At 39.6% G+C, this 18,910-nt stretch overlaps 1 protein-coding gene and 1 long non-coding RNA gene across 2 annotated transcripts; both read left to right on the top strand.

Annotated features, from left to right (window-relative positions):
- Positions 1-916: 916 nt before the first annotated feature.
- On the top strand, positions 917-2,375 carry LOC131473843 (uncharacterized). The gene is made up of 2 exons (XR_009242239.1): positions 917-1,922; positions 2,106-2,375. It is a non-coding gene; the product is annotated as an uncharacterized LOC131473843 (long non-coding RNA).
- A 6,721-nt stretch (positions 2,376-9,096) lies between these two features.
- fam83b (family with sequence similarity 83 member B) lies at positions 9,097-16,742 on the top strand. Its single transcript, XM_058651378.1, is given in 6 exon segments — positions 9,097-9,340; positions 10,804-11,067; positions 11,070-11,272; positions 13,057-13,221; positions 13,706-13,830; positions 13,982-16,742. Coding segments are annotated over 5 exon segments (2,751 nt in total). The 5' UTR covers positions 9,097-9,340; positions 10,804-10,823; the 3' UTR covers positions 15,996-16,742.
- The last annotated feature ends 2,168 nt before the right edge of the window (positions 16,743-18,910 follow it).

Here is an 18,910-nt window from a genome sequence, read left to right as displayed (position 1 = left end):
GCCCTTTTTGTCCCTGTCTGCTCCGGCCAGCCTGCCTCCTTTGATTTTGTTGTTTACCCAGCTTTGATGTCATTTTTTTTTTGTTGTTTTTGGACTGGCTCCTTTATTTTGCTTTTTGAAATTAACGATTTTTTGATTCTACATTCGACTGAGTTTTTGTGTCTGCATTTGGGGCTCAGCTTAACACCCATAGGTAGTTTTGGAGTATGACCCATAGGTAGTTTTTGAATATGACCCATAGATAGTTTTGAATATGACCCATAGGTAGTTTTTTAATATGACCCATAGGTTGTTTTTGAATATGACCCATAGGTAGTTTTTGAATATGACCCATAGGTAGTTTTTAATATGACCCATAGGTAGTTTTTAATATGACCCATAGGTAGTTTTTGAATATGACCCATAGGTAGTTTTTGAATATGACCCATGGGTACGTTTAGTGAAGGTCGGGCTGTAGAAGGACATCTGGTGTTCTCCTTGTGCTGGTTCCAAACCTTGCATCTGGCATAAAAATGCTACATCTGTGGTGACTCCTAGAGATGAAGAAGACAAATATATATAATTTACTACTAATGTAAACCTGCATACATAAATGAAGAAGATGCACATTGGATATAATAAGGGAGCAAACTACACAAAATAGTCAATTCAAATATAATATGGAATGTCAAACATTTGTCACAATAATTTTTCCTCATAAATGTACTATTCCTTTAGAGTAAACGGAGTCAGTTTAAACCTGGTGTAGGCTCTTTTTGTGCACATTGGTTACTATCGTTTCCGTTACTTGAATCATTGAGGTGAGCCGGTGCACAAGCCGTAATCCGCCCACCGGTTCTTCCGCTGTGCGCCCATCGTCACCTGTGTCACTTCCGGTTCAGATGTCGCGTTCACAACAGGTATGGCCGCACGTTGCTTCACATCGCCGGTTGTTTCGTTTGGTCATTATGCTCAAGGCATTTGCGTTGTGTTGTAGGGCGACGGGTTGTGTGCTGCTCCCTGTGTGCGCTACTGTGGTTGTTGTGTGTCATATCTCTTTGCGTTATGGTCGGGGCTACTAGGTGGCTAATGCTAGCGTGGTCACAGGTAAATGCTGGCGGCTGCCTGGAGCCCTTTTTCCCCTCCCTTCTCTCGTGAGTGTCTGTTGCTGCTAAAAAGGTATGCAAGTATATTGTAAAATGCATCCGCATTATTTAGTTAAAGTGACTTGACTGCTGCTTTTAAAAGTGGACACCAACGTTTTACTGTTTCGTTTACAGCACGCACATAGTGGGCATTAGTGGTACTGCACTAGATTGGTTCAGGTCATTTCTGGCAGATAGAACTGTGTAAGGCTTGCTGGTTCAGAATCCTCATCTGCTCCCCTGTCATGTGGGTCACCCGGGGCTCAGTTTTAGGACCCCTGCTTTTTTGCTTTTATTTACTTCCCTTTGTTTCCATTCTTAGGAAACATGGTCTCTTCTTCCACTGTTACACCGATGACTGCCAGATTTATGTATCCCTAAAGCGGAAGGAGGCCTCCTCTCAATTCACTTCTTGAGTCTCTTGATGAGATCAAAGTATGGATGGCCCTGAACTTTTTACATTTTAATGAAAGGAAGAGGTGTTTGGACCCAATGGCTCCAGTGAGTCCCTTTCTGTTGACCTGGGCCCTTTGACACAGCATGTAAAGCCTATAGTCACAAATCTGGGTTTTAAAATGGACTGTCAAATTTGTGCAGTGGTGAAGTCCATCTTTTTTCATTTAAGAAAGTTAAAGGTTAAAGTTTCCTTTCAACACAGCACATTGAGACTGCAATCCATGCCCTTTGATTATGTCTCGCCTCGATTACTCTAACACACTTTATTTTGGAGTCAGTCGACGTCCCTCTCACGTCTCCCACTCAGCCAAAATGCTGCTGCGCATCTTTTAACTGGAGAAAGTAAGAGGGAACATAACGCCTATTTCAGCCTCACTCCACTGGCTGCCTGTACATTTTAGAGTTACTTTCAAAATTCTTTTGTTTGATTTTTAATCTTACAGTTTTGTTAGGCTCTGAATGTTGTTTTTCTTTTTTTGAGTGTGTGTGCAACTCCACTGATTTGTTGTTCTCCTCCCTTTTTAGTTGCTGTAGGCTGGTGCTGGTGACCTGGTGGTGGCATCCTCCTGTGCTGTCTTGCTGTGTCCCTGGGAGCGGGTTTTCTTCACTGAGTGTCTGCCACATGTGCCCGGTGATTTTGTTGTTTTTCTTTGGTGGATCCCTCCCCTGCACTAGCCTTCGTCTATCCACTTTGGCCTCAGCCCTGATTAGGTTTTTCCCTTTTTTGTATGAACAAGTTTTATTGATATTTTAGAACTGGTGAATATTTAATAAAAGGTGTATTTTAACTTGGAACCACGTCTCATGCCCTCTAAATAACCATAAATCTGTGTGCGTTGTCTGAGAGTAATTCCCTGGGTGAAATTCCCAGGGTGGCGTTGTCGAGCTTTCCCTTTTTTTGGTAATATTAGTTCCCTTCCTTCTCACCTCCTCGCCACACTTGGCTTCGTATCGTCATAATATTTGGAACAACAAGAAAAAAACTTTCACATCACCAAAGGCTCAGAACCATGAATTTGTGGTGTAGAAAAGCATATTATCATTCATCTGGAGCAGGCTTTCACTTGTATGTGGACGGGAGTGGTTAGACGGCGTGTTTTACAGCATGTTCACAACAATACAGCAGTTCATTTCATGTTGTAACATGAAAAGTTTATAATTGTAATAGTTTCATAATGTGACACAGACCCGTCTGATGAGTGAAGGAATATGGCTCATTTATCGAATTTGATGAATTTCTACTTTTTGCGTGGGTTGAGATTTGACCGTTATTGTGCACGGTAGATGAAATTGTGATTGTATGTGGTGCTTGTTTCCACACAGTGACACACACATGATTTCAATTTAAAAAAAATGATTTGCCCTGTGTTGTTGTCCTGCTCTTGATGCTCTGTAGCCTCCTGCCTGAGGGGAGGGGGGTGAACAGTGTGTGTGCTGGGTGGGTTGGATCTCTCATCATGCAGGTGGCCCATTTTCTGAAGAAAGCAAATGAGATTTCACAATCTCTGTGTGTTGTGACTCAAATTACAGCACAACATTTCCTCAAGCTCCTTTTTTCAATCAACTTCTCACATTATAATGTGAAACGTTGCACGGTTATACAAAAACTGTTTACATTATAATGTGATACGTAACATATTTTCACAACGAACATGATCAGTGAAATCAGCGAGAGATCTGCGTTTATGTTGGAGGCAAGAAATTGCTCGATGAATAAGACATTTAAAATGAACATTTGATTAAATACACAATCTAGTTCAGGAAGAGCTTCAGTCATTTTAGTCAGATTGCTATATGTTAATATGGTTGTGATGAGAATAGACTGGTAGTATTCACTCCTGGATTTTATTTTTCAGTCACATAAATTAACAAATGCTTCCACAATCTCTTTGGTTTTAGGCATGTTTGTTTCTACATTTGACACCACACTGTATTCTAGATGAAGAGTAGTGAATGTTTACTTCACAGCAACAGATGTGGCTGTGAGTGGAGTCGATAAATATGGAGCCCCAGAAAATTGTCCAAACCAAAAGCTGCATTAGCAGGGGGACATTTGTGTTTCTTTTAATGTGTTGTGATTGTGCATTTAGTTTCCCCCCTCTTTTTCCAAATGGTCTGCTCAGCCATGTTACATGTTTTGTTAAGCAGCTGATTGGAATTCAAGGATAACAGGTCCTGTTTTTTTTCCTTTTACCACTTGGCCCACAGCAGAAGAGTTTTCATCCTCTAGTTATTTTTTTTATTATGGTACAATACTGTTCCCAGTTTTCATTCTGCAACTACATGGATTGCTATTTCAGTGAAAAGATGTGGTTCAACCTCAGGTCACTGCTAACATGACCTTACAAAAAGAGTTCCTCTTTCAATGTAAGTTTTATATCCTTGAGTTATTTTGATAGATACGCGGTCATAGTGATAAATGACTCCTCTCTATTTTTTTTATTTTTTATTTCTTGTTTTTTTTTTTTTTTAAAGGATTTCAAGGCAAAAGTGTTAATGCTTTCAGTGAAAAAAACACTATCAAACACAACCGTGAAGTTGGTCTCTGACACACATCAAGGAACATGGCTTTTGAATTGACTGGGAGAAACACCCACACTTTAGCCATAACGTATTCATTATATCCTGCAGTGTTTGGTCTTCAACCGCTCACCATGTCCTTTAAAACGTTTTATCTTTTAAATGCTTATTTCATGCATGGGCATGATTCAACAGGTTGCCAGATCAAACAAATTATGTAGATTAGATATATGTGCTCATGCACTTACACAAGTATAAAAATCTATGTGTTTTTGACTGTTAGTGTGTGAAACTAAAGTATAGATTAAAAAAAAAATCACATTAGTTAGAATATTTTCAAACTGGTTTTTATTGGAAAGGTTGCTTTTTTACTTTATTTTAAACTTTTTATAGTTGTTTAGATAGAAGTCTAAAGATATAATAATGTCTTTTATTTGTATATTTTATTTAATCTTCAGACTTGAGACTGCAACAACTGCATCAGCCCTTTCATTCAAATAAATCAACCGACCTAGCCGTCTTGTTTCGCCATCAAGGTGAAGACTTGAGACACTGTCAGGTTTTCATTAAGACTCGTAAGCTTTTATTTTTTTTTTATTTTATTTTATTGAGTCTTAATATTGGCCATAATTACATGTGAATAGAGATAAGACATCCAGTCCAATCCACTTTATTTATAGAGCACATTTAAAAACAACACAGTTGCCCAAAGCGCTGTACAATAACATTAAACACAGGTCAAAATCCAAATGTATTTATATCTATATATATATATATATATATATATTTTAAAGTGAAAAACAAATGAAAACCACAACATCTCACATTCACAAGGCTATAGAAGGAGAGAAGACAAGAAGTGAGAAGAAGTGTGTGTTAAGACCAGCTTTAAAAAACAGGAAGTGAAAGCGCCTGTCTAATATTAATTCCAGCGATTCAGAGCCATGCGAAAGACCGGCCCCGGACCGGACATGAGATATTAAAGGCATTTGCATAATTTGCACGGCAGTGTAGCATCGTAGCATTGCTGTTATTTTATTATTATTTCCACACTGATATAACACAGCTTTTTACAACATGCACTCATTCACCCATTCATGATCGCACTCGGTGGAAATGATTAAATGAATGGCCATACAATAAATCTGTAGTCTGCTTCACTTTTGCCACCACTGTGAGGATGTGTGTGCATCTCGAAGGACACGATCATGAATACATCGTTACATTCATACCTTACCATAACATGTCAGCTGATATGTTTTACATAAAGTGTAAAAGGAGAGAGAGGCTGCACTGTTTTTCTTCTTCTTCTTCTTTTTTTTTGAAGTTATGTCTTTTGTCTGTATTTGTATGGAACTTCTTTGGTTTAATTGGCAATGACGTCTCTCAGACTATTTCAGCGCAGTTGAAATAGAGGACACTGGGAAACCTTGATTAATGAGGCAGCGTTCATTATGAAAGAGGTAGAGACAATTAACCCGCATTCATTGACAGGCACACGACATTCTTATGAACCTCTTCCTGTCTAATTGGTCTACTTGAGTCTGTGATGTAAACACATTCACTGAAACTCCCACACTTATTATTGTAAACATACCCTCTTCTTGTGTTTGCACTTGCCTGTGTCAAAAAGAAAATTAATTGGATATCATTGTTAAAAGATATTTTTGTTGTAATATATATATATATATATGTACATGCTTTAAAGTTGGTTCGATTCATTTTTTTCTGCAGGATGACGTACATCAAAACATCACTGTGTGGGTGTAAATGCAGAATGAGCCAGACGATGCTCCATCTGTTGTTAGGAATCAATTTGATGACGCTAATATGCTGCTACTTCCTCATTGCATTGCTTCAAACTCTTATAAAGCCTGCCCATGACTACTACACTCCTGGGCTCCTCAAGACATTTTTTTTAAGTGAGATTTAGCTGCTTTCTGTTTCACGTCATTCTTTCAACAGTGTGAATGTGGAGGTGCATTCTCAGAAGGTAAAAACCTGGTGGTCTCCACAGGGACCTTTCAGATTTTTTTAAAATAGACACCGTAATCACTGCTTGTCACACTTCCACCATGGCACCACTCCAGGTTTAGATGCCTGGTCATTTTTCATTATTCATCAGTTGTTCAATCAGAAGCCCATCATAAAGCCACCTGAAGGGCTCCTTCATTTGACCACTTCTCCTATAGTGATCTAATTCCTGCCAGGGGTCCTTGTTGACAGTATTTATTTTCTATATTACCAATTGTTTCACTGTTCTGTAAACCTTTCCTGGCTGAAATATCAGTTTTAATGTTCAGTTCAGCTGCTCGACATTGTTGCTTACACATTGATGGCTATGTGTTTCTTTGTGTTTCATTATTGTGGACACAGTCACTTCCTGGCTCTCAGAGATGAATTATCTCTAAGAGTATTGAACTGAACCTGCGTTTGCTTTGACCTGGTTGAAGTAAGATGAGTCACAGCATTACTCACACTGTTCGTTAGTTTTGTCATTACTTCTTAGATCAGTTGGTGGTGACTGGAAATGACAATGCTTTGTGTTTCAAATGGGATATGACGTCAGGCAAAGTGATTATAGCCCATATTAAAAAAAGCCATCAAGCAATTGTTCTTACATGGAAAACAGAGTGCATTTTTATTTTAGGGAAACTGGTGAGCTGCAAAACATCAACATGTAAAAACAAACAACCCTCCACACAAAAGGTGTTGCCAACCACATACGTGCCAATTTCTTGTTTGAATGTCCAACTAATGACTGACTGACTCATAGACTAGGTAAGTGATGCAGCACAAATGTGAGAGCGAATGCTGAATGGAGGAGACACATTCAGATTACGGGTCTATGGCGACACTCAGTCATCGCGGCACAGCGACATTGACCCTTGTTTAGACTTGCTGGAGGAGGCAGAAACTGCCCGAGGAGCCAAGCATGACAACTGCACACACAGAGGCAGAGATTGGATGTCAAGAGGTGACTCACAGGGAGGCTGCTCCAGGAAAAGAAATTCCCTGAGACTTAATCTACACACGCCCAGATTTTTAAGACACAGCTAAACAATGGTGCAGATATCTTGTTCTACATGACACCTCTCAGATGAAGCACTACCAGAGGCTTTACATGCACATGACATTCACGTTTTTTTCCCATCTGTTTTTCATGCCTACGTCTGCATGGCCAATTACAATTAGAACACCGTCAATGTCTCCTTTAAGTTGACTATTAACTATAGCAATTAATGGGCGATAAGATAAACCGATCCTCAAGAGTCTACTTTGACACGATGACTTAAAGTGTGAGAGTAATAGTTTCACTATTGTCTTTTTTCAATGCCACTCTTAAGGAGTGTAAATACAGAAGTTGTCATAAAGATAAGCTCAGTGTAAAGGCTTAACATTTCCACTTTCGCCTGTTTCTTATTTATGTACTAAGCTATGTTTTGTTCTGGCATAAACACTGACCTTGTCAGGACCAGTAGTCCTCATGGAAACCAAAACCTGGACCCAATAAGAAGCAGAATATCTAGCAGAATATTAAGTTTAGGGCTAAGAATTGAGTTGTTGTTAGGGCTAGGCATGAACCAGTTATGGCTAAGGTTAGAGATAATACTTTAGCATAATAATAATATGTTTAGCATGTTCCAAATGAATGAAAGACAGTGAAGTGTCCTAATCAAGAATGTATCTGTGTGTCTGTGTGTAAGGGTTCGTGAAACCCAAATGTTATTGTGACCCTCTGGACATCTAAGTCCTAACGTTTCTCCACCACTGAAGGGTTAACATTCCTCCTGTCACACTGCTGCCTTAGAGTGATTAATGATGTCTGATTAACATAGAAGTAGGAATATGACATGTTGAGAGCTAATAAGGAAATTGTTTCTCAGCATGGGCTCTCACAGTTTCACCCTAACAAATAGTAAGATAACCTCACGATTTTGCATGCAGAAATGTTCGATTTCGGAATCAACAAAACAGCAATTTATAATTACAAGGATACAGTTTTTGCTTATATCTGTGGCAGATATGGCATTGTAACAACATCTAGATTTGTGACATTTTTGAGTATAAGATGTGAACAAATGTTTTCTAAAGAGCAACAAAGTTATTAGAGAAAACATCACCAGGGTGCATTGTGCTTCGTTTAAGCACCAGAAAAGCAAATGTTTTTGTAACATGTGCTTTTGAATGACAAAGAAACATGACCAATCTTTTGAGAACTTGAGAGATTGACATTACTTTTCACCTTTGTCATTTTTGCATAAAAAGATTTGTATATGTAATTTAAAAAAAAGAAAAAAAAAAGAAAAGAAGTGTCCTCACCAAGATCAGGAACAAAGTTAAATATTTCTCAATTTATGAGTCAGGTAATGAAATAGAAAATCCATTGAAGTGATCATATTGGTGCAACCGCTGATCTTGCTGAGTCTTAAAGCCTTGAAGTAACACATGTCACATAATACTCCATGTCACGTAAGACTTAGTGAGAACTGACTGAACAGGTTGAATAATACCACCAGGAAGTTGCGACTGCTCACGTTTCCTTGGAAGAATTAATGTAATTATTTTAGTGAAATATACATAGAGTACATCTTCAATTCTATGAAAATGTGTCCTACATTAAGGGGGAAATCCTGTACGATGCTGTATGATGTAATCGTACAACTATGACTGCCAGAGTTTACAATGCTCTACCTGGATATTTCAGCCATATGTGAGATGTAATAAGGAGTAAAGATTAGTTTATTACAGTTTTATTTTTTTTCTTCTTGTTGTGGATTTTCCTCATAAAAACAGTATTTACCACTTTGGTTCTCTGATACTGTTTTTTAAAAAAAGGAGTTTGTAGTATAAAAGCAAAGTAAATATATATAGTGAATATTCTGATGAAGTCCAGTGCCATATACTGTGACATAGTCATAAAGCCTCTTTATGTGTGTCATTATCTTGATCTTTGTTGGTGTGAACTTTGTTCCTGAAGAGATGAGGGGAGTGGCTAAAGGGCTCGAGCAGGTTTATGGCTGCCTGTGAGCAAGTTTCAAACCAAAACATTTGCATGTCAAAACTGGAATCCACACCCTCCACCTGCAGACTGCTTATCATGCTGAGACACCTCCTTGTCTTTGTCTCTTCGAGCCGGCATGCAATAGCTCCTCCAAATGCTCAACACTAACTGCACATAACATAAACCTGAAAGAGGGATATCCGGGGGGACACAGGCGAGAGGATTTTCACAACGTGTAAGTTACTCTTGTTCAGTTGTTGTGAGTGGCTCACTCTGTGTCTGAGGCGTCAAAAAGACATATAATAATATAGAAATATAAAATGGCTCAGTTTGAAATGGATTATCTGAACTGAAGGGTTGTGATACATTGTTTTGGTGTAAGGTTAATATGTGTGGGGTGAGTTATGTTAACACAGGTGAACCACAACATTCAAACCTGTCACTTGTTTACAAGTTGTGGCTGATTGGTTATACATTTATAGATGTGTCCTTATCAGTCTTCAGATATCTATTCAAATGTTTTTGACATTCAAATCTTTCGACTGTTGCGCAGTTTTCAAAGCTACATTTTCTACAACTTCACACAAACTTTCCCTGGCTGGTTCACAGCTATGTTTCTCTTAAACCACAGTAAACTTGTTTTTCTGCTCTCGCCTTCTCATGTGGCTGAACAGTTGGACATACTCTACATTGATTAGTAGCACCTTTACTAAAGTGCATGGCTCGGACATTTAAATGAAAGGTTGGCCGGGTGTCATTTACCTTCGCCTTTTATTGCCACTCCTCATGTGAAGTAAAAACACTTCAAAACAGGTCTTACCCTTATTGGTTTTCTTTTAAATGTATTTTGATTTTGTTATTACCTACAATTTACTCTTTTAACTTTTTGTTTTGGATTACAGTAAGGGTCCCCATGGTTTTGCAGAACATGGAGGATTACATAGAAATGTCATTTTAAAACCTTTTTAAAACCGTGACTAACCCACATCCCAATGTAGCCAAAAGGCAAGTTGGGAACTTTACAGTCTAAACCCCACCTTAAATTAACTACAGGTGCAGCAAGAACAGTTTACCTATGGACATGCACAGTTTGTTTATATAATAGGAGGTAATCCTGTTCAGGTAAGTCCGTATTACGACATTAAAATAATAACTATGTATAACTGTGTCGTTTTGCACAAAATACCTAAAAATATAAATATTTACTGCCAAAACTACTGTAAACTTCATTAAAGTCCGGATTAGTCACACAAAAAGCAACCAGTTAATATGCAGATTCCCAATGGTTTGCACATGGCTCATTATTTTAACTAACTTCAAACTGAGCATCTGATCGTCAAAAGCACATCCTCAGCTTGAAAATCACATGGAGGTGTTTTGGAATACACTCAGAAAGAAAGGAACGTTTTATATTCATTTTTTGTCCCAGTGACAATATAAGACAGTTGAATATATTCCTGATAGATCTGTGTGAATCTTTGACTAATTGTGTAAAATCTGAAATAGGTAATGGTTTGTCACTTCATGATTATACAGACATGTTCCTCATAATTAGAGGAAGACCAATTAATTTCGGTTTTGATGATATGTACCTCCATGGATGGCATTCCAGTTTATTTTTCCTCAGGTTTAGGTCAAAAATGTTTGTTCTTCTGATCTTCTGATATCAACTCATTCATTCACTTCTGTGTCTGACAGGTGGTAAACAGTCTGGAGATATGGAGTCTTCAGAATTCTCCATGCTGTCATCCTTGAGGGGAGAGTTTAAATCAGAGGATTATATTCAGCCCCACTACAAAGAGACTTATCGTCTGGCAATTGATCGCCTTGTGAGCGACGGCAGAGACAGTTACCAGGAATTCCTCAAGGGAGAACGTGTCGGGAGCTTCCTTTCAGAAGAGGAGCTTCTCTTCATTACTTCAAATGCACAACAACCCCCACCTCAAACGTACACAGAGGAGATCGTACTCCATCAGAAGGCCCGTCCTCCTCAGGCACCTACTGGCCCATGCACTCAGATGTGGAGACACCGGATTTGGATTTAGGGTGGCCTGACTTCCCTCATGACAATCTACAGACTAATATAGATCTGCTCTTTCATCCACCGAGACAAAACACCCCCAGCATCAAAGAGGTGATCCGGAAACTCATTCAGGATGCAAGACAGGTAGTTAAAAGTACCTACAACAATATGCTGGCACACACAACAAAAAGTGTCTGTAGTAGCAGTGATGTGTGTATTTGTCTGGGCAACACAGTGACTCATTTTTCTCCACTGAGTCTTATACTTGAAAACCGTCCTTCACTAAGCTCCAGGCAGCTCACCAGAGCTTTCTTTTCCTCAGTATAGTCAAGGAGTGTCTGCCACAGCCAATGAGGACAAAATCAGGTTTCGCAACCTATCATCTCAGAAACAAAGTGTGGGAACCACTCGGTGATTGCATTTTCCTTCACGCCCCAGTTACTTCTTACTCTGTGTCATCATGATCCATTAGCTAGTTTTCTAACTTAATTCTGCTGCTCTTAAATCAACCAACTTATATGGTGAAAAAAACAAAACTTCTCTTACCATCCTGTCATCGCGGACGGAATTTGGCATGCATGCATTTCTCATTACCGTAACTCCTAGACCGGTTGTGATATCTAGAAAATTCAACTGGCGATCTGTCTAGGGTGTGGCCACGACTTTCACCCTATGTCAGCTGAGATTGGCACAGCACCCCGCACGACCCTCATGTGGAGGATGAAGTTGTAGAAGATGGCTGGATTGATGCTGAAAAGCAGAGAAATAGAGCTTTGCATCCATATACCTGTCATTACGGTAGCCCCCAGGACCTCAACAACCGTCCAATCACAGACAAGATTAACCAGCGTGTCACACGTTTGTGACTTCAGCTTCTCAGTACCGTAATTCCTAAACAGTTGAATAACTGCCAGATATCAAAGTGAGCGTTATCTTGGAAAAAGGGGCAGAAGCACTCAATCATTGATGATTTTTTGACAAATCTACAGCCATAAAATCCAAATAAATCCAGGCAGCCTAAATATCATGATGGTCATGTGGGTTAAAAAGAAATTGCCTTTTGTCAGGGTTACAGTATTTTTTGAGGGTTAAATAATATGGACTTAAATATATGATACACATGGGCTGGACATTGCTTACACAGCTGAGAATGGCCACTGTCTTTGATCATCTGAAGGATGGAAATCTGTGAGAGAAATTTCCTGCACAGGAAATGAAAAGGGGAAAGGAATTAGCTGGACATGAGTTCATGAGGTCATCAAATAGCTCATCACATGCTACATGAACACAGTATTATTTTTTGGCTTCAACACACAACATAATCTCTTATCAAAGCATCACAGTGCTTAAAAATAAATTAAATGACACAGGACATCAGGAAAAAATATAGAATATTTGGGAATTATAAATGTTAATTTAATCTTTTCACTTTTCTATATCATTCGTTGGAGCCAATCCCAGCTGATATAGAGCAAAAGGCGGGGTACACTCTGGATAGGTCGCCAGTCCATCGCAGGGCAAACATAAAGAAAGGAACAATCATTTGATCTCATATTCACACCTCCAGTCAGTTTACCTCTGCATGTTTTTGGGCTGTGGGAAGAAACAGGAGAACACCTGCACACACACAGGGAGAACATATGTACTCCACACAGAAAGGCCCTCAGTCGAAATGGGATTCAAACCGGTGACCTGCTTGCTGTGAGGCAGCAATGCTAGCCACTACTTACAAGCCAATGACAGTAAAATCACAAATGTCACTTTTACTGCATACGCTGTTTATTGGACGGAGATGTGTCGCTGTGTTTTTTATGCCTGGTTACATCTCTCAGATTCACACTTCTTCCCAAACCACGACAGTAACTTCACATTCAAGTGGGAAGTCATTAAATACCCACGATCATGATTTATTAACTATGTTCCCACAGGTCGTTGCCATTGTGATGGACATGTTCACTGACGTCGATATATTCAAAGAAGTCGTTGATGCCTCTGCACGAGGTGTGCCGGTCTACGTGCTTCTGGATCATTCTCATTTGAAAGGTTTCCTCTCAATGGCTGAAAACCACGATGTGAAGATTCAACAACTCAGGGTGAGCGTGTGATATAAAACATCCATGTTGTTTATCTCCAAACTTTATTCTTTGCACATTCACTGCATTAAAAAAAGCCTTCATTGTAGTTGTTGCTGTTGCTTTAAGGTGTTGATGAAGTACTGACTACTTACACACAACTGTATCCTCTATGATCCTAAATTTATGCAGAGGTGTACATGTCGATTGGTTTTAAAATCTGGTTCTACTTGTTTAATGGGTAGAGTCATAATTATTTTCAGTACCTGCACAACAGATTCTGTAGATTCAAACACAGCTTTCAAACTGTCATTGGACACATGTACAAGCAATGGTAGCAAAAAAAAAGCCCCAAAAAACTTACCCGACATATTTCAAATCTTCAGAATGATGATCACTTCATCAGTTTTTCTCACCTGTTTATTTGATGAGTGACAGACTTGTTATTACATTTCGACAGTGATACATAAATTCTGACAGTTTCTTTTCACTGCTCTGATGACAGAACATGAGGGTGCGCACTGTGAAGGGTCACGATTACCTCTGTCGATCAGGAGCCAAATTTCACGGGGAAATGGGGCAGAAGTTTCTTTTAGTCGACTGCCACACAGCAATTTATGGCTCATACAGGTAAAATAATCTGCAGAAGATTAACTAAGGTGTTTTTTTTGTTTAAAATAATAGCTGTTTATATTTGTCCTAGCTTCAAAAAAAAAAAAAGAAAGAAAAGAAATCTCAACACGTTAAACATTTTTCCTCTTTTAATTCATGTTCATTTCAGCTTCACTTGGTCCTTTGAGAAGATCAATCTGAGCATGGTGCAGGTCATCAAAGGCCATCTGGTGAAGCTGTATGATGAGGAGTTTCGGACGCTCTATGCCCGGTCAACTGTGCCAGCAGAACTGTGTCCCCCAGAGGGCTTGTCGCAACGCAATGGGCTATACGGGCAACAGAATCTGCCAATGGGTCATTCTGGACAGAATATTGAGCGCAGGGACCAGTTGCGGCACACGCTTGACACAGTCTATCGGAAGACCTGTGAGAGGAAACTGGGTATGAGAAACCTTGAAGAAAGGCTCCTTGAAGAGGAACCTCATGACTTCAGGCCCTTAATCGAGAACGGGATTGGTGTCCAGAACCAGATATCCCAGTTTCAGTCTGCAGAGGCAATGAATCTTTTGAAAAGACACAGTTATGCAGGGGAGAGACAAGATCCGTACATGCAGGAAAACATCAGGCCCAGAGCAAGCCAGTGGAATATCTCCAGAGACACAGGAAATGGTACAAACAACTATGCCATGAACAATTATTTACATGTACCACAGACATACAGAGGTCAAAACATGTGTCCGTCTTACAATGAAAGTGACAAAGTGAATCCGTCCATCCAGAAAAATGTGCCCACACTGGAGAATACGTCAAAGTCATATATGCGTACATTGCGGATCGAGTCTTACCTCAAAAACCCAGATGTGCCATTTGGAGACTCTAGTGACTATTTAGACCAGTTTGAGGCGATGGACAAAGCACAGGGAAGAACAAGGTCTTCATTTGTTTTCAGGTCCAACATAGCAGACCAAATGGAGCCGAATAGACACATGAACAGCACAAATATTGTCTCCTCAGCAGCACCAAACACACCTATGCACTACACGTCAATGCAGTGGAATCCTACGGCGGGAGGAGACAATAGAATGAATGACGAGTTCATGATGAAGAGACAAAGTTTGCAGATTCTGGACGACAATCGTTATAATGCATGCTTTAGTCCGGGGAAAAACTCGTACCCAGCTGTTTATGCCAGCTTAGGCAGAAGTAAAGGTGGACACATGCTCACAAACCCTGACATCCTGGCAGATGGTTGGCACAAGCGACACAGCGTGGCAGATCCAAGATCCAGCACAGAGTGCACACATGACAACCCCGGTCACATGTATGGAGGTTTTGCAAGGATGCAAGTAAATAAGAGCACCATGGGGTTAAATGCACAGAATGGGGCATACATATCAAATTTGAATGAAGAACAAAGATCTGTCTCTCACTATGATGTCAAGAATATCACAGGTACAAAGGGGCCCTGTAATCCCAATTGGCAAGAGCCACCATCTAGAACTTTGTCTGCAGTGGCACTGGACATGAATAGGAAAGATTTGACAGGTAAATCCAACAGCAGGGATCCTCAACATTTTTCCCAGAGGAGTGCCACAAAAATAACTTCCTTATTGAACATACCAGAGAAAAAAGAAGATCTAGCCGCAGCCACAGACACACTAAGCCTCAAGTCATGTGGTAGCACAGACACTATAACAGCTGAGGACGAAACACCAGGTGGAGGAGGAGGAAAACATTATCAAAACACCACTAACTTCATCAGGTCCTCCTCAGAGCACCAGAGGAGCAGGCTGAAGAATGACCATATAGACTCTTCAAAAACTCAGCTGACAACTGAGGAGCCCCGACATATAAGGCATCTTTCGCTCCCCAAAACGTCCAGACAGAAGAAACCCGCGGTTCTTGAAAAAAGTGCAAAGCCCAGCTTCGACGCAGACAGCTGGAAAAGAAACAAAGCACCGGAGACTCGTCTGTATAGCAGATTTGAGCCTTTCTGCTCATTTGAAAAGAAAGCGCCAATGTACACACCACACACCACACACACTCAGGAGAAAAACCAAAGTCTACCGAAAGTCGAGGCAGCTACCAGTCACGGCTTCACCCGAACGGCACGAGGACACCATGAAAATAAGCTGGAGAAATTCTTTCAAAGAGTGGGAAATCTCATACACAAGAACAAGTAGTCTACACAAGCCAGTCGTTATAAATACACACGTTGTTTCACTTGTATTATCTATAGCTGTGTTTCCATCATGGTACCATCAAGTACCTTTACAGTACCTGGTAGGCGGGGTGTGGGCTGTGCCCGATGGCATTGTCAGCGAGATATGTAGTGTGACGTTGTGCCGGTGCGCCGACAATGAACAATGACATGGAACGCGACAACAGAGGACATCCAGCAGCTGGTAGCGTTGGGGCTATTTTGGTAATATTACTTTTTTCGGAAACACGCCGCAAGTGTTTACTTTGAAAAAATGCTTTTTTTGCAAACACTGTTTACATTTTGCCTTCTTTTGTGCACTGATTAATGAACTACTTAAAAGGAAGATAGATTATATTTTATATGAATACATGCCGAAGACTTTTTTGTTAATACAAGAATCTTAAATTGACACTTTAAAACTATGTGAACTTCATCTGCTGAATCTGCCCAGACGATACATTTAAATACTCTAGTAGTTGTGTGGAGATTTCATTAATGTATACAATTTATTGCTCTAAATGTGGGTGTGCACACATGCTTTTGTTTGTCATCAGCATAATGTTTTTGGTATGTCATAGATGTGTCAACTCACCATTAATCCACATGATGAATAATATCCTTGACATTTCTGTGTCAGTCAGTGTCACGTTTTCATAACGATATGGGGGTTGCAATGATTTGGTAGAATACATGACGTGGTTAATAAATTTTTATATCTTTTTTTTAATTTCACGTCTTTTGTTGAATATTTTATGAACCGAGTGACTACATTGACAGAGCCTGGCATGACGATACTGGAGATTAGTGACAGAGGCTTTCCTCTTCAATCATCACGTCTGTCCAAGTGTTTGTTTTATGTTATGAACATTGAACCTTATGGGAAGCTAAAATATTCAAAGAAAGCATCATAAAAAATGCAAGACTTTAGAGGAGAGAGAGACCATCGTGCATCCCGCTCCACATCGGGAGCAGGACGTGGTGCGTCTGCAACAGCTTGAACAGGTACACAATGAGCTTAATGCTCTGTGTCCCATTCCCTGAAGTCTGTATCACATTAGTTTGCTTCTTCACAGCGAAGGAAAACGAAATGTAGGCAGGTCAATGAATTATTTGTATATAATCCTTGCCTGCCAGGACTTGTTTGAAGCACTACACCTGCCTTCGGCTGCCAGTTCCATGCATATTAATGTGCTTCTCAGGGACAGTTCAAAAATGTGATCTTAACATTGACCCCAAGAATAGAAGACCTTCATATGAATGGAAAGCCTGAAAGAAATGATCTTTTTGTATGTCATACGAATACTCACAAAGACTATTCTATTATTGCATGCTTCAATCATAGTTTGATTCTCATACTTCCTGTTTTTATCTGTGGGCTATAGCTGTAATTTTCCAGGGAGTCAATGTCTCGATGAGCTGTTAAGCAGTTTGTCTTTCGTGTCCCAGCGCTGGTGCACGTGTGCCTCGTAAGCCAATCAACTCGTGGCCAGTGTTGGGCAGTTACATGATACTCATTGATATATGAATATAATATTATTACTACTATTAACCACCTTCACCACCAGCGTCTGGACTTCTGAGATTGTCTTAGCTGCTGCTCAGATGTAGAAGCCCTCACCTTTAATATCTGCTCCTTTATGTCCAAATGCCAAAAAACCTCCCCCAAAAATGATCAGCTCATTATTCGGTTAAATCTTGACTCATCACTATTCATTCACTAATCTCTCCTGATTGAAATTCTTTGCACACATGTGCTCAGTACTGAATATTCAGCAGCACTTCAAATTGTTATTTTGACGTTTCTTGTCTTTGTTTTTCCTTGACGGAGTGAGAATATAGTGGCTGTGCCTTCATTTAGCAATACTGGTAAAATGCTGAAGAAAATGATGGGTGAGTATATGCACATTTCTGCCACTCTGCCATGTGGATGAATCACGTAAATCATATTCTGTGTTAATTGCTAGTAGTGTTCAGCAAAAACATTTGCCACATTTCTGCTTCCAGTTTTGTGATTGTGTCACATCTGAGAAAAAGAAAATGATCTGCTTTGTGGAGTCGGCACTCCTGTGAGCCTTCATTAACAACGTGTATGGTAACACACGGTATAGCTTCAATAAAAATGAAACTGTGAAAAAGTTGCCTCACAGCCCAGGTTTTGTTTTTGATTTTTGTCCCCAAAAATGTGTGCTTTTCACAAGCGAATCAAAAGCAGCTGAGCTCACTCTTTAACACTCAGTACCCTGGAGTCTTTCAAAACTGAGTAAATATTCAAAACATCTCATCTGTGATGATGTGTTGGTATTGAAAGTTGTAGTAATTATAATCTACTAGTTTCCTCGCAAATAGTGTCTGTGTGCATGTGCAAATTTGATTAGAGACTGCTTTCTGCGTCCATTAAAGCAAATGTCCATCTTTTATACAGGAAATGATCCTAATAAGTCAAATAAATGTGACCTGTTGCTCATGTGAAATTAAAAATACATAAATAACAATTAGGACCTAACATGGATTTTTGTTCAAAAACGCATCCATTCTATTTTATAATCATTTTCTCTATGATGGGAGTGGCTCAGCTTCCATTTTATTCTGAAGCTTTACTTCCATTTAAAATAACAACATAGAAAAGTGTGTTTACTTTTGGATCCATTGATGTGATACAATCAATTTCCCTACAGCAAATTGATTTTTTGCAAGAAAAGAAAATTATAAAAAACAAAACCTGATCTATTTATGAAATAACACCACTTAACGCTGAACAACACGTCACATTGCTGCAAAGCACATGTCGGAAGTGTTAAGCTACAGTATGTATAACACCAGGTTACTGCAGCAAAGTATAAGGCTCCTTGAATGAATGAATGAATGAATGAATGACAGAATTAGCACAGGTGAATA

The sequence above is a fragment of the Solea solea genome, chromosome 15 (assembly GCF_958295425.1).
Source record: "Solea solea chromosome 15, fSolSol10.1, whole genome shotgun sequence".
Classification (NCBI taxonomy): Eukaryota; Metazoa; Chordata; class Actinopteri; order Pleuronectiformes; family Soleidae; genus Solea; species Solea solea.
This window is presented reverse-complemented; position numbering and strand designations above follow the sequence as displayed.